This window comes from Pteronotus mesoamericanus, unplaced genomic scaffold, assembly GCF_021234165.1.
Source record: "Pteronotus mesoamericanus isolate MK-2021 breed Mesoamerican mustached bat unplaced genomic scaffold, CSHL_Meso_final contig_1018, whole genome shotgun sequence".
Classification (NCBI taxonomy): Eukaryota; Metazoa; Chordata; class Mammalia; order Chiroptera; family Mormoopidae; genus Pteronotus; species Pteronotus mesoamericanus.
Window position 1 is genome coordinate 85,930 of NW_026555002.1, and position 25,761 is coordinate 111,690.

The 25,761-nt window shown below is 62.8% G+C and overlaps 1 protein-coding gene across 1 annotated transcript in view; it reads left to right on the forward strand.

Annotated features, from left to right (window-relative positions):
- HDAC4 (histone deacetylase 4) overlaps window positions 1-25,761 on the forward strand; it is a 166,479-nt gene that overhangs the window by 54,062 nt on the left and 86,656 nt on the right. The window contains exon 2 of the mRNA XM_054570883.1: window positions 21,767-21,838. Coding sequence (XP_054426858.1) covers window positions 21,767-21,838 — 72 coding nt within the window. The remainder of the gene's footprint in view (window positions 1-21,766; window positions 21,839-25,761) is intronic.

Consider the following 25,761-nt stretch of genomic DNA (forward strand, 5'->3'; position numbering starts at 1 on the left):
AGCCGCTCTGGACTGACCGGGCCAGCACCCTGGCAGCTGGGGAAGTAACAACGATGTTGAACCTTAAAATGAACCTCGTGCAGTTTGGAAACTTCAGACCAGGCTGCTGCTGTCTTAGTCCGTTTAAAAACTAAAACCAACCCCGGCTGGTGGGGCTCCGTGGGCGGAGCGCCAGCCTGCAAACCAAAGGGTGGTGGGTTCAGTTCCCAGCCAGGGCGCAGGCCTGGGTTGCAGGCCAGGTCCCCAGTAGGGGGCTCACGAGAGGTGGCCACACATGAATGTTCCTCTCTTTCCCTCCCCCTCTCTAAAGAAAATAAGTACTTTTTAAAAACCTAAACACCAGTCTTTGTGCTGGCTCTTAACTCTGAGCCCTTCGAGTCCTTCAGGGCCCTGTGTCAGAGGCCCGCCCTGCGCGTTGCGAGCGCTTCCTCGGCTGCCTCCCCCACCCGGCTGCGCAGAGCAGCCTCAGTCCAGAGCCACCGCCTTTCTTAGGAGGGAGGGCCGCTCTGCGGGCTCCGTGCTGCCCGCCTGCCGCCAGTGGGCAGTTCGCCCTGCGTTTGCTGCCTCCCAGGTCTGTGCGCCACGCGCCGGCCTCCACGTGCTGCTCATAGGGTGCTCACACGCGTTCACAGCTTCGGCCACAGCCAGGGGTCCCTCGTTGCCAGCGAGTGGCTCGTTTAGTGATGGACCAACACCAGTCTTGCCTATTTGTTTGCCTGCTGAGTTATTGTATGAAAATGTGGAGTGAAAGTAGCCCTTGTTTCGGGGAATAGGGAGCAGTGTTCGGTTCCCAGGAGAGGGAGAAGTAGTGCCATGTCCCTCATTTGGGGGGGAGTGCTTAGTTCCTTAGCCCCGCGCAGTGCTCTTGAGTCTCGTTTTAAAGGTCTCCTCTTCTTGGTCACTGCCTGCACTCTGTTTCGCTGCCGTAATTCCTGATCCGTGCCCATTGTCAGCTGCGTGTCTCCTTTTCCAGTGGAGTGCACGGGCCGACAGCGAGGGCCCCGCTGTGACAGTGAGTGTGCCCCTCCTGCTTGCCGAGAGCCGGCCTCTCCGTCCTGCTGTGTCGCCGTCGGCGCTGTGGGGTGTCTGCACCATTGTTGCCAGTGACGTGCGTTTTCCCGGGCGCGCTGGGCGGTGCAGCCTGTGTCGTCTGGCTGCCGCCTGCAGCCTTCAGGCGGCCTCCCCGCCCTCCTCCCTCCGCCCTCCGCCCTGGGGGTGTCCGGGCTCCAAAAAGGCGGAGGGGCCCTGTGGCCTCATGGCCACCTGTAAGGAACGGACCCTCTCCTCAGAGCTGCCTGTTTCCATGTGAGGGCACCGTGGAAGGCGCCCCTGTGCCTGTGTGTGGAGCCGGTGCCTGGGAGCCTTGGCGGGTTCCGATGGGCTGTTCATTCTGCGAACAGGTTGCAGGGCCCAGCCCCATCGTGTGGCCTTGCGACTGCCCTTTGTTTCGTGTGCCTGGCTGACGTCGTGGAAGATCTGCAGTGTCTGTGTGTCGACACAGTTTGAGTCATCTTCCCGCAAAACCCTCAGTGTAGGGGCTCGGCCGCTGAGCGCGGGGGTGTTGGCGGAGCTCACAAAGGGCATTGGTCCCAGGGGTCGGCTTGTGGGTGCCTCTGAGAGCGCCTCCTGGCCCTGCGTGGGCCGGAGGGGCGCCCTTGCTTGCTGGGCCCAGGACCAAGCTAAAGGGGGACCCGCTCAGCATTCCTCGGCACTGAGCCAAAAGGCGTGGAGGTCGCCTGCCCCTTGCCAAGGCCCGCAAACGCCCAGCGTGCGGGCGGGTGCGTGATGGCGGGTGCAAGGGTGGGTCCCCCTGCTGGTGAGCGAGGCGCGGGTGCTGGAAGGTCGGCCTCGTCACCCGTGAGCGGCCCTGTGTGCCCGCCAGGGCAGGCGGCTCCCTTCACAGCAGCTGGACTCGGCCCCGCTGTCGCCCTGCCCCTTGCGTCGCGGGGGCCAAGGCGGGACGGGCCACCGCGGGCCTCTGCTGGCGTCCTGGGCCCCACGCCTGTTTCGGCCCCCGTGTCCTGGAGTCCCCCGGCAGCCCCTCTGCGGACAAGCCCAGGCTTGTTTCCTCCCCGAACCTGTCATTTCTTCCCCGCTCTCTCGATCCTGGTCTTGGTTGCTGGTGGATGAGGAAGCATAAAGAAGTTTAGTTCTCCCAGCCTGGCCTACGGTTTCCCGGGAGATTGCGCTCGCAGGCTCTGACGTCTGAGACCGGAGACTGGGGGATCAGCCGGCTACCCCTCACCACCGGGACCCCCCACCTCCCCGTGGCCTCTGGGTGGCTCGGCTCTTCACAGAGGGCCAGGCCCTGTCTCTCCAGGCAGCTCTGAGAGAGAGCTTGTTGGTGCTCGTGGAGAAGCTCAGGAGGAGCCAGTGCTCTTGCATCCCTTTCTGCGACAAAACCTTGGCGGCGGGGTGCGGTGGGGGGTGCACTGTCCAGGGGGGCGCCTTCTGTCTTGACTCGGGGCTCATTCACTTGGCACCTTTTCGTTGTTGCGCTGGGCCCGCAGGGCTGCTGAGCCTGCCTTCAGTCCTCCTGCCCGCTTCCTCTCTCTGAGATGCAGAGTGGGGACATTTGCTCCGGTCCGGCCCGGCCCCTGGCCCATCGGCCTGGCCTGCCCACACGTCTGCTTGCTGAGCCCGCCCGACATTCATATGTTCTGAGGAGGAGCCCCGCAGAAGGAGTGGGTGGAGAATTAGGCAGTGGAAAATGAGCGTTACAGAGGTTTTCTGGTTTTGATAAACCTTAGGTTTAATTTACATAAGTTCTTATATGTACATGGAATTCAAGGATAGGTTGTAGGGGGGTGTGTAGTTTTTTTTGAAAATTGCTTGGTAATCTTTGTCTTTTTAGGAAAATGTCTTCAGTCTTAGGTGAGATGGCATTTAAAAGACCACGTGATTGGAATTATCAAAGATTTTCAAATTGGAAAGAAGGAACAGTAGTGAGCCTCGTGCTGGAAACGGGCCTGCTGGGGCGGGGCTGCTGGCCAGCGCCTGCCCGTCGTTGCCGCCCCGCCCCTGTTGCCCGCGCGCAGCCCTTCCGTTCGAGGGCCCTGGGGCCTGCTGGGCCGCCTGCTGCCCCCGGGGCCCCGGAGGAAGTGCTCCGGGGCTGTGGCCGGCTGCTCGAGGGCGCCCCGCTCTACAGCTGCTGCGGCGCGGCGGCCTTTCCGTGAACAGTCACAGATTTCTGCTGCCCTCGCAGCTTTCAGAGGGTTCAAGAAGTCTCTGCTGGCTTTGTGGAACCCCGGGTGGTGGCGAGGCTGCGGTGGGGCCCCTCTGCTTCTGGCAGGGGACGTGGGGCACGAAAGCCTTTCAGACTTGAACAGCTTCCCTGTGTGGGTGCCGCTCCGATCTGGAGGGGTCATGGTCCCCCACCCCCCAGGCCCGCACGAGGGTAGCCTCCTGCGGTCAGCGCTGTGGCCTGAGGGCCGGGCCCCAGGGCCCACGGTGGGGGCTGTCCTTGCTTCCCGGAGGCCTGACCAGGGGCGGGAGCCCTGGCTGCTGGGGAGGAGGGAGCCTCCTGAGGCCACGCCCACTGATAGGCTGGGGGTTTCCGTGATTTCCGACCCAAGAGGCTGTTGCAGTGCACAGTGAGGAAGCACGAAGCGTGTGAAGGAAGCCTTTTGTGGCTTGGTTACGAAACCTCTGGCACATTTTTAGAGGCTGTGATTTTTCTCTGAGAGACGTGCTGACCCTGGGGTCAGGGCACCTGTGCAGGAAAGGCCACTCACCTGTCACCTGTCTGCTGGGCCTGGTGGCCCAGCTCAGGGTCACCTCGGTCCTTTGATCCAGTGGGCCCTTATCTGCCAGGCCCTGCGCCCCTGCCCGCCCTGTGGTCTGCTGTGCTGGGGGGAGGGAAGCCCAGCCAGGTGTCCTCTGAGCCTGGAGGGTGTGGAGTTGGCCGTGCCACACCGTGCATGGGGGAGGGACTTCTCAGTGTCACACTGAACAGGGCGGGAAGGGGGGGGGGCGTCCTGAGCCTGGCAGGCAGCCCCCAGGCCCCCTTGCAGGGGACCCCCTGGGACCCCCAGCAGAGCACCGCCCCTTTAGAGGCAGACCCTGCCAGGCCTGGAAACTGTGCCCCTCTTTTCTGTGGGACAGATGGGGACAGAGGTGCTTGCAAAGCGTTCCATGTTGCACCACAGAGGACCTCCTCGTTCTTCCTGCCACCTCGGGGCCCGCTCCCTCCTCCTCCCCGTGGGCTGGGCCGGGCCGGCGGGGAGGCCCCGTGTCCTGCGCAGTCCTTCGTTGACCCGACGCGATCCGAGGGCCTTCTCCTCCTGCCCTGTCGTCCTGTCTCCTGGGGCTGCTGTCCTGTCTGTGTGCCCTGGATGACCGCATTTCTCTTTCTGGGGTGCACATGGTATACCTGTGCCACCCTCCCGAGGAGTCTGTAGTCTTTCCTGTCAGACAAAAGACACATTTTTCATTTTCACCAATAACTTTACTGAGTTGGATATTTTGAGCATGTCGGCTATTTCCCATGTGGTGCAACGTTGATTGTTCTCAGTTAATGTTCATATTTGATCGCTATCAACTTCAGCTAGCATACCTGACTGGCGCCTTAACCAGTGAGAATACCACCTCTTCTCCATGCACTGCACAAACCTTTTCTTGCATTTCAGGTTGTCTTTTTACTTTTCTTGAAATGATAAAGCACATAGCATGCTGAAAATGTCGCTTATTTTCTTCCACCTCCAAGATTAAAAGGGCTACACAAAAATTCACTAGTTTTGATAAGTTTTTAAAAGAAAATTTTTAAAGGTTTTTATTTATTTACTTTTAATGAGAGGGGAGGGGAAGGAGAAAGAGAAACATCCATGTGTGGTTGCCTCTCGTGTGCCCCCCACTGGGGACCTGGTCTGCAACCCAGACCTGTGCCCTGACTGGGAATCGAACTGGTGACCCTTTGGTTTGCAGGCCAGTGCTCCGTCCGCCGAGCCGCACCAGCCTGGGCTTGATCCGTTTTTTTTAAAACCCACACTGACGTGGCAGTTGTCACAACAAAACCTAACAAAGTTGTTTGGAATGAAGTTAAAGACAACTAAGCGTGCTGTTAGAACCATCTCTCGGGAGAAAACCGGATGAGCTTTTTGCCCGATTCAGCAAATACCAGCCCAGCAACACTAGTGTCCTGCGCCTGCGCCCCGGCCGCACACGCGTGAGCGTGGACTGCCCTTGGGGACACCTGTGCCGGGGCTGCAGACCGGAGCCTGAGTCGACCTTCAGCGCAGCTCCCGAGGAGGCGGCATCGATGGGGACGAGGTGCCAGCGACCGCAGGGGGTCTCGGGACGCCCCTGGGGTGCGGTGGGGAGGAATGCGGGACCCAGCGGGGCCTCTGGCCAGGCCGAGCCAACCAGGGAGAGCAGCCCTGTCCAGACTGGGGAGCGACGCGGGCCCCCCCCCCCCCGCACTGGGCCGGGCGCGTGCCCTCCAGCCTCCCTGCCCCAGCCCCGCCGGGGCCCCGGGCGCCGCGTGACTCAGGGCCGCTCTGTTCGGCTGCCTCCGTCCCAGGACGTCGCCCTGGCAGCGCCCCCCCCCCCCGCCCCCCGTCCCTCTCTCTGGCGAATCCTTCAGGTGTGGTTGGTGCGCTCCTCTCCTGGGCCTTCTAGAACATGTGCTCGTGGGCTCTGTGCACGGGCCACCTTCCTTCACGGGCACCCCGTCCTCCTGTGCCGCGTGCGGGCACACCCCAGACTCAGGGGTGCCCCTTGGAGGTGGGTGCCAAGAGCTGCCCTGCCCAGGCGCTCCGGGGTGCGCCACGGCCCGAGCTCCGCGGGCCAGCTTCATCCGCTGGGCAGCTGTGCGGCGGCCCCGTGTCGTTGGGGCACCTCCGACTTCGGGGCCCAAAGACTGGAGCCCCAACCGTCAGCAGAGGCTGAAGGCGCAGCGAGTCTCCGGTTCTGGACGTGAAGTGGTGATCGGCGTGTGCATGTCAGGCACGGGACCTGTCTGTGGGGCAGGTCTTCAGGGTCTCAGCCTCAGCCTCAGCGGCTGTACGTGGGGATCTCTGTGGAGCCCAGACTCCCAGAGCGCCTGAGGTGTGCTTGGACCTTCCAGTGGCAGGGCCCCATCCCTCACCTGGCCCTGGTCCTGCTGGCCCGGGGCACTGGCTCGCGGAGGAAACACAGGGTTCTGGAAAGAGGCTGTCCGGGAAGGACTCAGAGCCCCCCCCCCCCCACCCCCCCCCCCCCCCCCGCCCTCACGTGGCTGCTGGCACGAGCACTGGGGACAAACGCCCGGAGTCGGGACGCTGCAGGGCAGCAGGGCCCTGTGGGAGATGGCATCGCCTGGCTCCGGCAGGTCCAGCAGGGACGGGGGCTGCGAGGGGCCCCGGGCCGTTGCCGTTGGATGGCACGCTCTGCCTTCGCAAGGCTTCCCTTCTCCTCATTAATTTTACAATCTGAGGGAAGACATGTTTCCTCCATTTATAATCATGCAGAGAACCAAACTGCTACTCTGGCTCTAACGAGTATTATTAAACCACACGTTTTGTACAGTAATTCCACACAAAGTCCCCCTCGCATCATGGAAACCTAGGGTCCCCCAGGAGACGCCAGGGCAGGAAGCGCTTCGTGAGGAAGCACCATCGGGAAGCCTGCTGGGTGTGCTGGGCAGCAGTCCCTGCAAGCGCGCGTGCCCCCGAGGGGTGGGTGTCTCAGACGCCCTGTGCCCCATTGCGTTGCCCTCTCCTCGCCTTTCCGCCATGGCGGCAACGGCTTGGGGGCTCTGGCGCTCGGGCCGGGAGGGCAGGGGTGTCCACGCTTGGCCTTGTTGCCTCGTGCTGCTCAGGCTGAGAGGAGCCAGAGGTCCCTGCGGGCCTGCCCGTCCTGGTCCTGCGGGAGCCACAGTGACTCCTGCGCTGCTACTCGGCGGGCGTGGGTCATCGTCGGAAGGCGTCTCATTGTAGGGCCCAGGGGCTCCGTGTCGCGGGAGCTGTGCCCAGGCTCACGGCCGCCCCAGGGACTGAGCCGCGTGCTCTGTCCTTGGGCGTGCAGATGGGTCCAGGCCCGGGGCACGGGCTTGGGGCTGCCAGCCCACGTCTGCTTTGAAGACCAGCCCTCCCCACCACACCCCCCAGGCCTCATCTCTGGCACACTTGGGGGTCTGAATGTGTGTACTCTTGGGAGGGTCCCGAGCCCCCTAAACCAAATTCCACGTTGTGGGTGACTGCCCATGTGCACATGTCTTGCTTCCTGTTCACCCCTGTAAGGCGGGCTGGACGGCACCCCACTTGTCCCCGACGCACGTGTGGACCGCCCTGTGGACACTCAGAACCACACTGAGCTTCGGCTCGGGGGCCGTGTGCTCAGGTCACGGCGTGGGGTGCGCCAGCCTTCCGCCGACCAGGCCGAGTGCCTGCCGTCCCTACTGGGAGCAGGGCTGGCTTTGTGGCTCCTGACGCGCGGGAGCCTGTGCCGCGTCCCAGGCGCAGGGCTGCTGTCCCTTCTTGGGAGGACAGAGCCCCCAGCAGGAGGTGGGGGTGACCGCTGTGGGCGATGGGGCCTGGGCATCCTGCTCAGGGGGGCTGGGGGGGCCGCCTCTGCCCACCCGGGGCCCAGCCCTCACTTGCAGGTGCAGGGAGCCAGTGAAGGCTGCTGTTGGCACAGGCTGGCTGTGCCACCTGCATTTTGTGGGGGCAGTTCTGGCCATCCCGTTGGGATTGTGGGAGGGAAGAGCCAGGAGGCCAGCCAGCAGGCTTGACGGGAGCCTGGCCCGTGTCCTGGACGCTAAGGAGACCCCGCTCTCCAGACTGACCTTCAGTGGCTGGCCCGGCCCTCTGCCCAGGGCTGCGAGGGCCCCGTGGCGCGGGGCAGGAGTGGGCTGCAGAGGCCCGCGGGCAGCTGGGGAGCCCACGTGCGGCCCCAGAGGCCACGCTCCTGTGGCGGGGCCCCTCCGGCTGTGACAGCCTGTCTCGGTCATCGTTCTGCCAGCTTCGTGTCTCACTGGTCCTCACACAGGGGCAGCTCTTGGTGGGTTCATCCTGTTCACATCTTTTCTACTCCAGCAATTCTCGCTCTTTACTTTCTTCTCCATGCCCTTGAAATGGAACCTTACTGTGTGAACTTGGAGGCCACTCTCCTCTCTGTGTGGCTGTAGCTTTTGGGTGGTTCTCTGTCATGAGATGAGGTCAAAGGGCCCAGTTCATCTTTATCTTGCACGTGTGTTTTTGAAGAGTCCTGTTCATCTGTCCAATGTTGACGTTCATGGTGTATTTTTCAGAAACAAAATCCTTTCCTGTGTGACTCAGAGAGGACTAGTGTAAGGTGATGAGCAGTGTATTTGGGAAAATCAGTCAATTTGAAACAAAACGACTAATTATTAAAGGGTGTTTTTAGAGGTTTAGTCTTTTATTTACATGAGAAATCATGTGTTCATGTAGGTATTTTAGAGTTTCAATGACAGGTTCATTTTTAGTGGTATCTGAAAGTGTCCAGGTTACCCCCCGAAGACGCGCGGTCTGAGGGTCCGAGGAGACACCCCCTCCCTCCGTTCCGCGCAGGCGGAAGGCTGAGGCCAGTCCCAGGCGCCCTTTGCTGGCAGAGGTCCGGAGTGGAACACGCGTGATCCGAAGGGTCTTGGGCAAAGCTTTCAGACTGGTTTCCTCATCGGTAGAATGTCCGTCTGCCCGTTCACCCACCTGGTCTCTGCTGTTCTGAACCAATCGGTGTTTTAGGGTCACCAGGAGATAAAAGAACGATCGGGCTTTTGCCCCTCTCGGGAGCGCCTTGTCTCGGTCCAGGCTGGCGAGTGACCGTGCAGGCGCCCCCGGGCGACGGTGCTCGTCGGAGCGGTCGGGGCCCGCCCTGGGCTGTCCGCCAGTGGAGGCCACGCGAGGCCTGCGCACTCACGGGGGGTGGGGGGAGGCCGGGACTGGCTCCACTCTGGCCTGGGCTCCGGGGGCAGCTTGGTGCTGCCCCTGTTCCTCGGCCAGTTGTGTTTTTCTGAGTCTGTTTTTCCAGCAAAGGAACATACAGAAGGCAATTCTGATTTTCTCCTTCGTCAAAATGATTAAGCCCCACACAAAGCCACACCTCTCCAGATGTAAATGCGGATCTCGTTCTTGGGTGCGCCTCTCGTGCCTTCAGAGTGAGGAAGCACCCCCAGAAACCCCCTTGCCTGCCTTAGCCTTCTGGGCACTTCCTTTTTGTGCCTCTAAAGCAGCTGGGCCACACTTGAGCTGTGCAGCCACCGCACGGACTGCCAAGTGGTGGCCTTGACTGTGTCCGCTGATGCTGTTTGCATTTGAATACCGGGCAGCTGTAACGTGTGCATTAACAGAGAGCCTTTGCAAAAGTGTTTGCGTAAAACGGTTTATCCTTTCCCAAGAGCTGGTTACTTGGAACTAATTTCTGAGCGCAGCAAAGGATAAGTCATCTTTCGCTGATTATTTCTCAAAAACAGCTGCTTTTGCTCAAGGGCGGCTGATTCTGAGGAGGGCTTTCCAGTGTGCGGCGCGACGTCCACTGCGACACGGCCTTGATCGCAGCTAGTCATGTGCTTGTGTTTTTTCCGTGTATAAAACTATAGTTAAACTCTGCTTCTGCAAAGAGTTTTGTGAAGAACTACACAGGCCGGTCCCATTTCAGGGAGACTGCGGGCGGGCGCCGGCCCCTGGGCAGCGCGTCCGATGAAGGCGCCAGAGCAGAAGCAACGCACCCGTCCGCGGGCGAGCCACAGAGCTCGGGCTCGCCCGTCGTGAGTCCTGCCCAGTTACTCAAAAGCGAACCGAGACACGGCGTGGAGTTTCCCAGCTGTCAAAGTGAGGAGCGAGTGTTGTTTATTTTTAGTGTTTAGGTTGTTCTGTAGAGGAAACCCAGGAGGCGCTTTAGGCAGGGACCTGAAACACACCCAGGGCTGGAGCAAACAGCCTCACGCTTAAGGAAAGCGCCGCTCGCGCCGCCGCCTCGCCCTGCCCGCTCTGGCTCACTCTCGCTGTGGCGTCCGTTTCTTCTTTCTGCAATAACTCTGTACTTGTCATTTCAGTAATGGTTTCTGAGTGGTAAACGTTCTCAATTTTTGTGAAAAAAAGGTCGTCTCCCTTTTTTAAATCCTCACCCGAGGATGTGTTCATTGATTTGAGAGAGAGACGCCGACGGGTTGCCCCCGCACGCACCCCAGCCGGGGATCAAACCTGCACCCCAGGAAGGCGCCTGGCCAGAATCAAACTGGCAGCCTTCTGGGGCGCAGGGCGGCACTGCAACCAACGGAGCCCCTTTTCTCTCTCGTTTGACCTTTAAGTGTGTGCATTGCTCAGAACCCCGCACCCTAGATCTGGCTTTGTGGCTGTGTGAGCAGTGCTGTCGCCAGCAGGTGTCCATCCTGGTTTTCTGCCCCCATGAGGAGAGCGCCCGGGCCCTGTGGACGCGCTTAGCACGCTCGGCCGCCAGCGGTGCTGCTGGCGAGCTTTTCCGCTTTCGGCGCCCTCACTGGAACGCGAGGCCGCCCAGTGCGCGCCCCGTGGAGGCGGCCTTAGCAGGTGCCGCGTGCAGGTTGCGGTGCTTCCCAGCCCCCTCGGCGAGAAGGGGGCCCGCCCGCCGCCAAGGGCTGGGCCGCCCCGAGTGCCCACGCGGCACTGTCCCAGAGGGGCCCTTTCCCTCGCAGGGCGGCTCAGCTGCACGTGGAACCCAGTGGGGCGCGTTTCACTCCACAGCGTGGAGCTCCATCACCCTCTGGCTTCTGTGGGTGCCCGGCCGCCCTGTTCCTCCTCAGGGCGCCTCTGCCCGGGTTTGGTGGGCGTGCTGAGGGCTGGCCCAGCGTGTCTGGGTGCGGGCTTGTCCTCGCTTGCCCTGCTTGGGACGCAGCCTGCTCCGGAACCGCAGGGCCCCTGCGTCACCCGGGTAGTCTCCACACGACCTCTTCCAGGGCCGCCTTTCCTGCCCTTCCCCACTTCCTCCTCCAGGGAGTCAGAGCGGGCCGGGGCCGCCGCTGCCTCTGCCCGCGCCTCCTCCTCATCCCCCTCCAGGGCTGCGGGCAGGTCAGCCTCTCTCAGCCCGACTGTGAGTTCTCTCCTTAGCTGTATCCGATCTGCTCCTCTTAGTTCTAGGACATTCTTTTAATTCCTTCTAATGACTTGCATTTCTCATTTTCCAGGGCTCCTGTCTTTTAGTGAGTTTCTCCCTTTATTTAACATCCTACTTTCTAGAAAACATGCACATCATTTTGACATTGTAGATGTGCGGCAGCCCTTTCTGTTACATTGTGTTGGCTGATTCTAGCCTAGTGGATGGTCTCCAGTTATCATTTGTACTTTTCTGTTCCTGATGTCAACTCTCCTAAACTCCGGAGGTTTTTCCCCCGCCTCCCATTCTTCCTCTGGCATTTCATGTGCTCTGGATTGTGGCTGTTGCCCATGACGACAACTTTTCTTGGCTTTGCTGGGCCTCCAAGCTCAGGACTAGATTCCATCTCAATTTCTAGACTTAGGGTTTCAGAGCTGCTCAGGTGAGGTGATCCTGGAGGCCCCACCTCTGTGCGCCAGGCCTGGGGGCTTCTGCTTCTCATAGGAGACCCCTCCCAGTACCTTCTCGCCCCCTGGCCTGGTGGGCCGAGTTGTCCAGCCGCTTTCCCTGGGGCTGCCAGCCCTGCCGAGGTCTGCTCCGGTGCGGAGGCCTCCGTCCAGTCCTGTGCGGGACCAGCTCGCGGCCTCATGCCCAGTGTGCCCCTGGGCCCGGTCTCTTGGCCCTGGGTCTGGTGCCCTGGTGCTCAGAGCTCCCTCGTTTTGTGTCCCTCTGCTGGGAGCTGGGTCTTTTTCTCCTTTTAAATGTGGAGCGGGAGTTTTGTCTGCGTTCTCCTCACCATTTCTGTAGTCGTGCAATGGGAAGGGTCCTTACAGACTGAGTCTAGCAGGGTTCAGGGACCTCGGCGCTGGCTGTGGTATAAATGGCTCAGCTCTCTGTCATGGGCGCGAGGAGGCTCGGTGTTTTCCCAGGCGTGAAGTCGGTTTTGGCCGCAGACGTCCCTGTGAAATCAGTGTGTTCAGCCGAGCTGCACAGACTCGACCACTGCTCTTTCCAGTTCCTCTTTTCTTGCAGTCGAGTTAAAAGGCTGGCCGTTCTTTCTCATTGTCTGTGGCGCTTTTAACGGAGGTCGGTCATAGCTGAGTACCCTCAAAGGGTTCTCCTTTTCCTTACAGGTGGCTCTCACGCCTGCGCGCTGGCCCTCTGTCTGCACAGGCCTGACTGGGTGCAGTGGAAAGGCCGCTCTGTGTGTGTGTCGTTTTTGCACGTCACCCCTGCTTGTCTCCGCAGACGAGCCCCGTGGGACAGGCCCCGCCGTATCTGAGCGGAGTGTGGACTGATGAGAAAGGAAAGGAATTTTCCCCGATAATTATTACGTCTTTTGGGAGGCTGCACGCATGCCCTCCATTCAGGGCCTGGAAGGCAGGCGTAGGCGTGGGGTCAGCCTGGGCGGGGCAGATGCTCTGGGCAGCCGGCTCTGTCAGGGAACCCTGGGCACACGAGGTGGGGACCCGGGGTCTGGGAAGTGAGCTTGCACGTGTTTGTGTGGCGGGCAGGGGAGAGGAAGATCTCGTTCATTTGTTTTTAGAGAGAGGGGAAGGGAGGGAGGAGGAGAGGGAGAGAAACATCAGTGTGTGAGAGAAACATTGACCGGTTGCCTCCCGCGCACCCCCCGGCCAGCTGGGGACCCGGCCCCCAACCCAGGCCTGTGTCCTGACCAGGAATCCGGCCGGCGACCCTCTGGTCTGGAGGACGACGCCCAGCCCAGTGAGCCACGCCAGCCAGGGCTCTACTTCTTTCTTAATTCAAAAATTATTCCGCTACAAAACATAGATAATAAGGAGTAATAGTATAAACATTTGGGTATATCTGTTCTTAGAAATACGAAGCTTTCAGTGTTTTGAAGGTTGTTGAAAAAGCCATCCTGGCTCTTTGGAAACAGCCTGCCTCTTTGGGGCTTGGCACAGGCCACACCTACGTCCGTCCATCCCCGAGAGGGACGTGTGTGGGACGTAAAAGCTTCCCGTGGTTTTGCTCCTTCCTTGTGCCTTTCAGTTTTCCTCCTCAGGAAACTTGGAAACTGGGGAAGTCACACCCTTGCTGATGGAAAGGAAGCCTGAGGACCCACTGCGCACTGGGGTGTCCGCGGCCCGCGGTCCTGCTGTTGGGGAGCAGGTCCCGTGAGCGAGGGGCCAGGCAGGGGCCCACGCAGGAGCCTGAGCAGCCCCTGTGCGGCGAGCAGTGTCGGTCGCCCACCTCAGGTGTGGAGAGCGAGGTCCCAGAGGGCGAGGGCGAGGGCGAGGGCGGCGTCCGCGTGCGTTCGAGGCGCCTGGGGCGAACCTGGGCTCTGGCGCCGGTCGCCAGGGCTCCAACTCTCGGCCGAATCCAGGTGCCACCAGCCACAGGTGCCTGGGACACCCCCCTCTGCCATGGTCGTGCAGAGCCACTGGCTGAAAAGAGTGAATAGGGCAGGTCTGCACCCTGCCGCCGAAAGAGCCTCGTGCACGTGGGACGGCAGGGCGCTGCCCCTGTCGGGGCGCCGCCTTTAGGTTAACACGGAACGTGGTGCCCACAGCGCCGTCGCCGTGTTTTTAGAAACTGAAGGTCGTGTCATATAAAAATGGTTGCAAAAGGAGTAACGAGCAATCGGGAACAGTCAGCCTGTATCTGGGGAGCGCACCCACAGTGCGTCACGGGAGCACACGCGGTGTCTGCAGGCCGCACGCCCACCCCTCGGAGCAGGACCTGGCAAGCTGGCCTTGCGGGGGCGGGGGGGGGCTGTGCTGTGGGGTTCTGGGGGGAGACGAGGGATGGGGCGGCCTTGGACACACTCTCGGGCCTCGGAGCACCTAGCAGGCCGGCCCAGCGGGAGCCACATCCCGGGTGCTGGGGACCCGAGCGTGAGGCAGGTGACAGCGGCCGTGCACACGGCTGCCTGGGGGCCAGGAACTCTCGCAGAGCTGCCTCGGGGGAGCAGCTGCCGCGTGCGGGGTGAGGTTCCGGTGTCCCCTCTCCTCTCTGAAAAAGTTTTAAAAACTTTAAGAAATAAACATAATTAAAAACACTGTGCTGCACATTATCAGGCAACACAGAAGTTAAGGGACAAAAACCTGGGGTGGTTCGAAGCGTGGCCTGGAAGCCACTGCTGTGGGAAGCCCCTTTCCGCCGGCCCGTGCGAGGCTCCAGCCCAAGGGGCCAGTCCCCAGGAGGGCCCTCTCAGACCGGGTGACTGTGCCGGGCGGCCTGCTGACGTGGGGCTGCAGGTGACACCCGGGGGCCAGGGAGGGCGGGCACAGGGAGCCCATCCCGAGGCCCGACACGGCCGCTCACCTCGGGCGCGACTCCAGACACTGTGGCGCTCGCCGTCCGCGTCCGCGGCTGCTGGCAGCCAGGCTCCGGCAGCCAGGACAGCCCGGCAGCTGCAGAGAGCGGCCCTGCCCGTCCGGGCTGCGGGCTGGCGGGTGGGGTGCGGCAGCTTCTAGAGAGGGAGAGCCTGTCCTCGCCCCATGAGCGTGGCTCCCTGGGGGTCCGTGGCCCCAGCCTCATGTCACATGTCACTGCTGACGGTGAGCGCAGAGACTGCCGGGCTCCTGGGGGCTTCCATGGCGGGGGCACTGCCCTTCGGTTCTGTGCCCGCGGGTGCTGCGCCCACGACAGGCCCCGGCAGCAGATGGGGACAAGAGCCACTCTGTGGGGCCGCCTGGTGAGCAGGCAGTTTTTGAGTCACACAGACATGTTCCTTGTCACGGGGGCAGTCTGCGCTTCATTGTCGCCCTGCTGGTTGTGGCGAGGGGTCCCAGGGTCTCGGGGCAGGCCTCCGGGGCCGGAGCCCTGGGCGTGAGGAGGCGGCGTGGCTCTGATGCGTGGGCGTCGCCGCCACCGCCCTCCGTCAGCACGCGGCGCCCACGCCCCGGGCTGCGTCTGGGGCCCCTGGCTGCTGGCAGTGTGTGTCAGAGACGCGGAGTTTGAGTCAGGGCTTTGAACCGACCCGGGGGCATCCGTGCTCCACGGCGGGAAACGTGCGGCCGCTCTGACGTGACAGGCGCTGCTATGGGGTGGCGCTGCGGACGGGGCTGCGGTCTGGGGCGATGGCCTGCCCCGTGGACGGGCCGTTGGGAAGGGCGACCATGGGGGCGCGAGGGGACAGCAGCCACGCGGCGAGACGTGCTCAGCGCTCGGGGCTCCCTGCGCCCTGTTCCCTGGCGGGGCCGAGCCTGCACCGTGGGGTGCTGAGCCCCTCCTTTGTCCTTAGTGGCGAGGCCAGGGCGACGGAGGGCGCGCAGGGGCAGCGGGCGGGGGGGGGGGGGCGGGTCCTAGGGACCGCAGGATCCGTGAGGGGGCAGATGCGTGGTACAGCCTGAACGGACATGCATACGGACTTGAATTTTGAACCGTTGACAAATTTTGAACATTTTGGTGATTTCTTTTTCCCCTGAGAAAGTTAGAAAGTAATGATGCGAGAAGGTTTCGAAGTTCTGTTTGCTGTTCAAAATGAGTAGCAGGTCTTTTCGAATGAACGGGGTCTAATGAAACCTGCCTTCTAGGTTCCAGCCTTGCCCCCAGCAGGCGCCCTGCCCGCGGCCCTCACTCAGCCGTCCAGCCTGGTGAGTGGCTTCACCTTGCAGCACCCACAGGCCACCCGCCTAGGAGTCTTGATGCGTTCACACTGGACCAGATCCCGCCTTGGACCGCGTGCGTCCCCAGCTCTGTGGTGAGCAAGCGTCTCGTCCTGCTGGACCTGAGGAACAGCCTCCAGCGCCTCTCTGGTCCCCCCGCCCCCCAGCCACGGTCTGTGTTCTCCATGACAGCAGACGCGAGCCTTCCCATCACTCGTCAGCACCTCAGTCTCTCTGTGTCTTCAGGATCGGTGGCCTGCCGGTCCTGTTTGCTGGGTGCTCGGTCACTTTGGAGATGCCGCGCTCAGGGAAGAGGGCAGAGGCCCCTGTTGGTGCGGGAAGGACGAGGCTCGCCCTGAGGCCGATTCAGCTGGGGGCGGCGGCCAGGGTCCATGCGCAGTCTCCGTCCTGCCTGCCGCCGGGGGGAAGCTGGAGTGCTCTCCAGCCACGCAGCGGGCGTGCCTGGGCGGCCACGCCCCGGGGGCCGTGCGGCTCTGTTGTGTTTGGGATGCGTTTTTCTCGAGCTGCACATGAGCACACCCCGATTTTCCAGCTTCCCACGCTGATGTTTAAGGCTCAGCAGTGTGTGAGGCAGGCTCGTCTGTCGGGGGTGCTGGCTGCTGGCTCACGTGTTCAGGAGGTGCTTTTGCCCCGTCAAGTGCCTGAGCCTGGAGGGCTCCCGGGTCCCGTGTTGAGGCAGGATGGTGCTGCTGCGTCGTCGACGTGCAGCGGTGGGCGGAGCTTTGCTGCTCTGCTCTTCGGCGTGTGTTCTTTCATGTTCTCCCTGTGTCAGTCTCCATGGCCACTGAGCAGACGAAACGGGGCGCAAGGGCAGCGTGGTTACTACAGGAGTTCACCGTGAGTGGGAGCCAGGCCACTTGCCCGGCGCTGGGAGTGGCCCCTGTAACCCCCAGGGCCATGTGGCTTTGAGGACCCTGCCTGTGGCGGTGGGGGCCCCCCTCGGGCCCTCACAGACCTGCGTGTGCGCCTGGGCCGAGGGTGCTGCGGGGGCTCAGGGCTGGCTTCCCGGGTTTGCCGGACAGCTTGGCTTCTGGGCTCTGCTGCCTTTGTTCAGGGAGCCCATGCCGAGGATGATTCCGAGTGCGTCAGTGGGGCCCTTACGGATTCGGGGTACTTCTTGTGGCACTGCCAGGTGACTTCTGTTGTCTGTCACTTCTGCAGATTTCTGAGTCTCTCTGAGACCTGACACCTGAGGTCACGGCCCCCTCCTCTGCCTCTGGTGCTCCCACAGCCTTGGAAAGCCTCACTCAGTCCTGTCATCCCTGTGGGGCCCATGGATGTCCTTGCGGGGGGCAGGGCCCAGGCTGGTTTCAAAGGCTGTCTTCAAAGGTGGCTGGAGTATTTTCTCCAGGTTGGTGTAAACCTCTTACTAGCGGCTGAGCAGGGCAGGCCACCCCTGGGAACAGCTGAGGGCGGTCAGCCTCCGCCTTGCCTCCCTGAGGGTGGGGGGCGAGCACGAGGGCTGTCCCGGGCCCGGCTGGAGGGCTGGCTGGGGAGCCCCTCCAGGAAACGCCCCTCTGACCGGCTCCCAGGGCCCGGCTTGTCTGATCGCCAGGGCCTTGCTGGCTGGACGCCCGCAGCGCCCACCCGCCAGGCTGGGGGTCCTGCTCCCTTGTGTGTCCCCCGGCCCTGTCGCCCACCGGCTCAGGGCTGCCCCGCGCTGCTGGGGACCGGCCAGCCGCTCTGTGCCCTTGGGCCGCTCTCACTGGTGTTCCCCCTGCGGCTTGTGGCCGGAGCTGCTGTGTGTTCTTTCTGGTTTTGTGGATCGTATCTCAAATAGGTGTGGGCGAGGCGGACTTTTCCCACAGAACATTGCCAAGTAGCTGGCTGCCGTCGCCCTTCCGCACGCTGCTGACCGCGGCTGCCGCTCCCTGCGCTCGGCCTTCCTGCTCGGTGGGGCAGGGGGGCACCTGGCCTGGTCGGCCCCGACCGAGCCTGAGGGGCGTGACAGGAGCGGGGCCGGTGGCACCAACGCAGCCTCGTGCGCCCAGCGGCCGCGGGGGTGTGGGGGCCAGGCCTTCTAGTGGCGAGTCTGCGTCAGCGTGGGCCATGCCCTGTGACCGGCTCGCCGCGGCTCAGGTGCCCAGGACCCATGTGTTGAGGGGAAGGCGGGCAGTGCGTTGGTGGGCTCGGGGCGGGACATAGGCCGAGACGGGCGGGGGGGGGGGGGAGGCTCACTGGGTGGTGGCCTGGCAGGTGTTGGAGAGGACAAGGCCGCCGAGCGGGACGCAGGGTCTGCCTGTGGTCTTAGACTCTCCTGAAAAAATTCCACTGTGGAAAATTTCAAACACGTTGGAGAAAAGGGAGAGTGATTGGCGTGGGAAAGCCTGTGCCCACCTGCTGCCTCCGGCCCCGGGTGGCCTCCGCGTCTAGGGCCCTGTGGACAGCGCTGCCGTGAGCACAGGGGGCGCGTCCCTGCGAGGACCCGCCCTCGGTTCCCAGGCGGACGCCCAGAGGAGCGGCGCCGGCTCACGTGTTACCGCTCTGTGGGGAGGAACACGAGTTCTTCGGGAAAACAGCGTCCGGTGGTGCCGTGCAGAACCCACCGGCCGCTCGCAGCAGACCGGCGACCGCTGGGAATGGAGACCCTCAGTGGCGACAGACACAGGCCTGCCTGATGGGCACGCGTGCGAGAGCGCGTTTTCAGATGGCAGGTGGGACGGCCGAGTGGCACCGGGGACGTCTGCCGTGCGCAGAGGTGTCCTCCCACAGAGAGGCCCGCCTCCCGTTGCGCGCTGACCTCCCCCGTGGAACCCCCAGGGTGATAGCGACCTGCCCCCTGCTGCGCCCCGGCCTGCGGCTCTGTGCCCGCTGCTCCTCCCGATACACCGGATCGGCGCCTCGCTCTCTAGGACCTTCCCCTCCCTTGAAAATCTGGCTAAATTAAATTTAAACGGGGTGGTGGGGGGAGCCTGAGCGTCTACACTGTTTCCACGTCTTCGGCCCCTCCTCCTCCTCTATTTCCTTGAGAACTTAAATCCCAGGTGCCACAGCCATTTCGCATAAATACTGCCTGTGGCTTTAACCGATAGTCTTATTTTCATACTCCAGAAAATGAGTAATTCTTAAATGTCATCTTACACCCAAAGTATGTTCCAGTTTTACTGGTTGTCCTAAAGTCTCTTTATAGTTTGTTCCAATCAGGGTGCAGGCCTGGGCCAGCCTGTCTGAGGTCGTGACCCTGTAGCCGCTTGTCCTCTGTGCCCCCAGGCAGGGGCCGCCGGCAGGAGACCCCCACGGAGGAGCCAGCCGCCTCGGGGGGGGCGTTCTTGCCCCGGCTCACTGGGTGGCGGCCCCGCAGCCCTTCGAACCCCGTCCCTGAGGCCCGCGTGTCCCACGGTGGGCAGCCCGGGCTGCTGCTGGTTTTAGGGGCAAGGCAGCGGTGCGCGCCGCGGAGGGGCGGCGGCGTTTAAACGGCCGCTGGCTGCCCTGACGGAAAACTGGTGCTCAGGCAGGAGTGTTCCTCCCGTTCCCATTCTCTCTAACACGCGTGCGCGCACACACAGCCTTGCAACTTACGTCACTTACCTCGTTAAAGTTTAATTCCTACTAATGGCAGATGCTGCTTTATCACAGAACTTTGGTATTTTTCAATAACTTGAGGGGTGAGGAAAAGAAACATCCAACGGGCTGGGACGCCTGAGCCTGCGAGCAGGGCTCCCGTGGGAGGGACCGCCCTCCGCAGCCTGCGTGTGCAGAGTGGCGGGCGCTGCCGGCGTGGGCCGTGAAGGTGGGCGGAGGGACGGGGCCCTCCAGCTGGGAGGCGGGGGCGGTGAGCACCCCGCTGTCCGGCCTGGCTGCTGCGGTCTCTGCCTGCGGAGACCCGGCCGCTGGCGGCAGGCAGGCAGCGTCACACGGTGGTTCCTCGTCTCCTCTTCTAGGTCTGAGTCTGACCTCGTGCCACGTGGGCGTGACAGGGTCAGGGCTGGGGCTGGCGCTCCCAGGTGCTCCCAGGCTGCTCCGGTGTCAGCCAGGCCCGGGCGCGGCGCGTGTGGCCTGGGTTTGTGTGCGGGTCTGTCACGCTCTCCTCGGACAGCAGCACCTCCGGGCTGTGGGCTGTTCATGCACACGTTGCGCTTCTTCCTGGGACGTGGCACGGCGTACCCTGGGCCGGTGCCCAGCGCCTGGTGGGTGAGCCAAGGCTGCGCCGGGCCATACAGTGGCTTAAAACCCGTGGTGAAGCCGCTGAGCACACTGACCTGCCTGTCTCTACCGCAGTCTCTGGAGGGAGGGAGGGCCCAGCGGCCCTCCCGCCTTCGCGTGGGTAGAGGAGTATGGCGTTGGGCGTCGTCAGTTCTTGGGGCTCTGGGGTATTTATTTGGATCTCCAGGACTTGGGGCCGGCAGGCAGCTCCACCCCAAGTCAGGAAAGGCCTTCGTGTGGGCTGGGGGCTCCCCTGCAGCCACAGCCCGGGAGGCCGGCTCAGTCTACCGGGAAACGCAGGCCCGGGCTGGCGCCTGGGCGCCCTCACGGTTTCCAGTTCTGGAGTCCAGGCCAACAGGTGCTGAGGGTGGATGCTGAGGAGGGGACTGGCGGGGGTGGCCCAGGAGCAGGTCATGGCTGGCGGCGGTGCCCCTCGGTGTGCTCATGGCGCTAGCAGTGGCTCAGGCGCCAGGGGGTGTGCTCTCCTGGACGGCCAGTTTTGGAAACGAGTCATTCCGTTTGCGAATGGAGTCTGCTTCACGTCCTTCGCTTCCAGGAGCGTGGCGTGCAGTGGGTCTGCGGGCGCCACCGTCTGCGTGGCCGTGGGTGCGCGCATGCTTGGGGTGCTGGTCCGTGTCCGGGCCCGTGTGGAGAAGAGCCTCTGGGCCCGCAGCGGGAGCCCCGCGGGGGCCTCACGTCGCACCCAGGGTCTCACGGGGGCCTGCCGCCCTTCTTCCGGCTTGGGGAGCAGGGGCTGTTCCCAGCCCCAGATAGGCTGCCTCCTTGTGACTATCCTTTCCCTTCGAGTGGCTGGGATTGGGGAAGGGGTTCTGCTTGGGGAAGAGACTGCACGTTCCCGCCTTTGACTCTCTGAGTGGCCCGGGGCGGCGGTCCCCGCCAGTGCACCGGCAGAGCCTCTCCGCCCGCCGCGGGTGCGGCGGGGGTGGCTCATGAAGGCCATGGCGGAGGGCACCTGGGGCCCTGCACGCCTCCCTGTCCCCGGACGGCCTCCGCTCTCAGAAGTACATGCTGTTGGAGATCTTTGGGTCACCGTGTTCACGCCCTTGGGCTCTGAACGTCTCCAAAGGTGCAGGGGTGTTAAAAATACACACTTTGAAGGCTGCACGAAGTGTTATCCATTTTGGTTAAAAAGCAGGTTTTGTTAGAGTCAGTGGACTGAAGTTACTAGTTTTTGTCTTGATTTGAAAGTCGGCCTGAGGGAGCTGATGTCCGCTCTGTGCACCTCGCGTTTGCTCCCTGAGGTCGGCGACGAAGGTGCCTCCTGCCAGCGTGGGTGCTGCCGTGCCTCCCTCTGCTGGCCGTGTGACACACTTGTCAGAAGCTAATTTTAAAGAGGCGTGATTCCTGGAAGTTTTGCCAGTCTTCTTCCCGTCTGTCAGAGAGGACGTGGGAGATCTCAGGCGGTCGCTGCGGCCTGGGGTGGACGTGGGCGGGCCCCCGGTCCAGCTTAGCGCCGAGCCCGACCGCACAGGCAGCGCTCCGAGGGCAGGCTGCGAGGGGGTCATGGAAACGCTGCCCGGCGGTGCGAGCTCCTGGCCCCGCAGCCTCCGGAAGCCGCTCCTTGCCTTGGTTGGTTCCGCGGCGGGCGGGACGGCGTGGGCACGGCCAGCGCGCTGTGCCTGTCCGTGTGTGGCCTCGTGCACGTGATCGCTGCAGGGGAGCTGGCTCCCGATGGACCTGCAGGTGTAGCGTGGCTGGTTGCTGACAGGAGTGAACCGAACAGCTAAGCCCGGGTTTGGGCCTGTAGTTGGTGTTTGCCAGTTTGGGCACTTCACTTGGGGACTGTTCTGTTTATTCCACAGAAGGTCTTTTATTTTCTGATTCACCAAGTAAAAATGGTTTGTGTTGGAATTAAATCCGTCGTCTTTTAAAGTCGGAAGGGTATGCGTCTTCGTTGTTTGCAAGGGGTTGCTCTGTGCAGTTCCTGAGTGTAAAAGTGTTCTTGTTGAAATTGGAGCAGTTTCTAATGCCAGACGCCAAACACTTTCTCTGTCCTGCAGATGGACTTTCTGGCCGAGATCAGCCCGTGGAGCTGCTAAGCCCTGCCCGCGCGAGCCACGTGCCCAGTACCGGTGAGTCAGCGCCCGGCCCAGCCAGGCCCGGCTCCCCCGAAAGCTGTTTCGAGGCTTTGCTTTACTGGGAGAGCCTGGCGAGAATGGGGTGGGGTTACCAGCGCCACAGCTGGGCGACCTTTTCCTGGGGTGAGAGAGGCCACCCGTCCTGGGAAGGAAACGGGTGCTGGGTAGATGCCACCGCGGGGGCCAAGGGGACGCCGCCCCTCCCTGCGGGTGCCGCGGAGTGCATGCTGCGCCGGAGCTGGGGCCGCAAGTCCCACACCGGGGCGGCCACTGGACCACCAGCCGTGACACTTGTCCCTGACCCCACGCTTCTCAGGGGCGAGCTGAGCCCGTGATGCTGTTTCCTGAACCCCTCTTGGTTCTGTGACAAAAAGCATCAACTGTGACTATAAATGTTTTTCCTCCCATGTTGTTTCTAAATGTTTTGCTTTAAGCAAAGTTTTCCAAATCTACGCGGCCATGGAGACCTTCTGCTTTCCTTTCTCTTTAGAACGTCCTTCCTGCTGTGGAGTCCCTAGGGCTTTAGCGCAGAGCGGGCCCGCTTGTCCTCGCAGGCCACTCGGCCTCCCTGGGAAGGAGCGGGCCTCCCGCAGGCCGGGCCGGGCGGGGCTGCTGGACCCAGGCCGCTCTGCATGCCCCCTCCCTGCGCAGGGCCCGCTGGGCAAGGAGGTCCGCCGGCCCCCACTCGGCCCTGCCCGCATCAGGCCTGCCCCAGGGCTGTGAGGGTCGAAACAGAGGCTCCCTTCTGTGCCCGGCGGTCTCTGAGGCCTGCCGAGGGTGCTGTCAACCCCCCGTACCCCCCGGCCACACACACGCATAGCTCTCTCCCTGTCACCTAGGCCCCTGCCGGGGTGCCCGCCTCCCGTCTTCTGTTCCCCCACCTCTCTCGTCCTCCCGGCCAGGAGTGGGGGGCGGCCCTCTCCAATGGCTGGTGAAGGCGCTTGCTTTAGCAGTGCCAGCTCTCACTCTGTTCCCTTTGGTCACACACATACTCCTCGTGTGCCTGGGCACCTGAGACAACTCCCTGGGGCCCGGCCGGGGCGGGACGGAGGAGAAAGAGATCTTCAGGGAGCTCCGCAGGACGTGGGCGGGGGTGCGTGTGGCCCGGGGCCCCCTGAGCCGGAAGAGCGGGGCCTCCTACGGACCCTCGGGCGCGGGAGGCAGCCCCCAGCGGAGGGCTCACAGGGGCCGAGGGCAGCTTCTGTGGCGACAGAGACGGACTGTGGACTGGAGCTTGGGTGGAGGGGGTTAATTCTGGTTCTTCACTTTTTCCATTAGCTTGTTATATGCAAACACTCCCTGTTCCTGTTGCTCTTCTTCCTCGTTTCAAGAATTTTAATTGTAAAATAGTTGTGTGAGAGAGAACCTACAGTCATACATCTCGCGCTGAACAGTACTCGGTATCTGATTACTGCTGTTTTGGGTCAGTGTCTTCCTCCCTGGGATCTGAAGGAGAGAGCGGCACATCATGGGCACGGCCGCATGCCCCTCCCTGAGGCCCCTCGGCACCTCCCCTCCCGGGTGGGGGCCAGGCTGCGGGGAGTCCTGGGGAAGCAGGTCGTCAGCTCCACGTCAGGTGAGGGCGGTGCCGGGGTTCGCGCACAGAGCGGAAGGGGACAGAGGGTCACCTGGGAGGGCAGGCGTGTTCAGGGTCTCACGCCAATATTTCCAGTGATCAGGTCATGGGCCGGGTCACTGGAAAACAGCCAAGCCCTTTGTTCCTGAGTCACTGTGACTTTCTTGAAGTGACAGGTTTTTTTCCTGATATAAAAGTAACTGTGTTGATTACAGAAAAGAGACATTGTGCTAAGTGTGTGGGGTGCTGGTTTCCAGGGAAGGCGCGCGCTGGGCCGTGGAGGCACCCACCAGCCTGGACCGAGTGGGGCCCAGGGGAGGCGGGCCGTCCGGGAGCAACACCGGCCAAGAGCAGCGGCAGTGGGCCCCTGGAGGCCTCGCTGCCGCCGGACGGCGGGCTGGGGGCCTTGCGTCCACTGCTGTGCTGGGAGGGAAGCAGGCTCCCTCGAGGCAGGTCCCCTTCCCGGGGGCCACCAGGGTATAAACTGGGCTCGGACCCATCCACTCCCTAGACGGCTGCTGGGGGAAGGCAGCCCCAGGAGGCGACCTGACCTGCACCAGGGAGGGCAAGTGGCGGCTGTGCTGGGGGCCTGCACCAAAGACAGGCGCCCTCTGCAGGTCGCTCGGGCACGCCGTGCTGGTGCCCGGGGCCCCGCCTGTCCTGGTGACACGCGTCCGTCCGTCCGTGCTGGGAAGGTTTCTTCCCAAGGCTGTATGATGAAGGTGCAGTGTATGAAAGAAAATCCTGGAATGTTAAACTACAGAAACCCTAGAGAACTTATCCCAACTAATATTTAAAAAAAAAAGTGAGGTTTGGTTTTTGCCATGGATTCCCAAATCTTACAGGGTATTTGACTACCACTCTGTCCAAGCAGTTATTGAATTTCTGGACACCCCTGGAATTTCTGAGCAGGAGCTTTGGAGGTGTGTGAGCTGGCTCCTCCCGGCTCCTCCCAGCCACTGGGTGTGGTGTTTGGGATGGATCGGGACTTGCGACCTCAGGGGAAACTTTGAAAACCTTCCCTCGTGGGCCTCGGAGCTACTCATCCCCTTAAACAGGTCCCTGGGGGTGGGCTCTGCTTTTCAGTGTTTCCCGCTCGGTGCTCCTTTGGCGTTTGTAGTGCGAAGCGGGCTTCCTGGATGGGGCACAAGCAGCCCTCCAGGGCTGCCTCCGGTGGCTCCTGAGGGCGACTCCTGCGGTGCGTGCCGGGCGGGCAGCAGGGAGCGCCCCTGCCCTCCTCGGGCGCTGCCAGGCCGGCCCCCCCGCGGCCATCTTCCAGCCGAGGAGCCGCCGCTCGGCGGGTGCTCCCTTCTGGTGCCCAGGGCGGGTGCAGCGGCGGGAGCAGCCAGCTGCGTGTGTGTTGTACATCTAGGGGAAGAATGAAAACATGGAGCACGAAGGTACCAAAGTAAAAATCGAGCTGTTTGAGAAACTGGAAGAAGATTCACACGGTTTGCTTTGCTTAAACGAAAGTCGAGAATTTCTCCTGAAACGCTCCATGGAGGGCCCCTGTGAGGAGCCCGGCCCGCGAGGACGGCCTGCACCTCGCAGTTTGCGCGGCTGTGGAGCCCGGGCTGCCTGAGGTGGTGTTGGGGGGACCGTGCACGTGCCGGGCACCTTTGTCAGCTGGTCAGAGGCGCCTCGGTCACTGCGGGGACAGGTGAGCTTGCAGCCAAGGACGGCGCTGCCCCAGCAGTGAGCCCAGGCACTGCCTGGTCCGCTCGGTGTGGCTCTGAGGGGCCCTCAGACCCTAGTCCCCCCAGCGTGGGTGAGGACTCGTGACCTCTCAGGGTGTGTGAAGGGGCTGCTGCTCGAGGTCAGTGCATGTCCAGCACCCCTGGTCCAGCCCTTGCTGGCTGGGAGTGCCGTGGCGCGGGCGTGGGCTGTCTCGTGCCGCCTCTCCCCTCCCCCTTGCTCTCGGGGAACGCTCCATTGCTGCTGCTGTACCCGCGCTTCCCCCTCAACCCCCATCTTGGGGCGGCTTGCGTGGAGGATCAGGACTGGGCCTTGCTGAGCTGCGACAAGGCCAGGGAGCCAGCAGAGCGGGGCAGCAGGGCCCACCTGCGGCCAGTGGGTCGCTCGCCATGGAGCAGGCGGCCTGTTCTCGGAGCCGGGCCTCATCTCTGGTGCCAGGCTGCCGCTCGGCCTGGCAGGGGCCTCAGGCCGCTGGGGAGTGTCGCGGGTGTTCCCTCCTGTGTTTCTGGTGCCTTCCGGCCTGCCAGTCCCAGCCGCTGGCCCTGCTGCTTCCTTCAGCACGATGGTCTCCCCCTCCCCGCCCAGCAGACTGTGTGCTGACCCCCATGGCTCGCTGTTTATAAAGGGGCAGCAGGCGGAGGGGGGA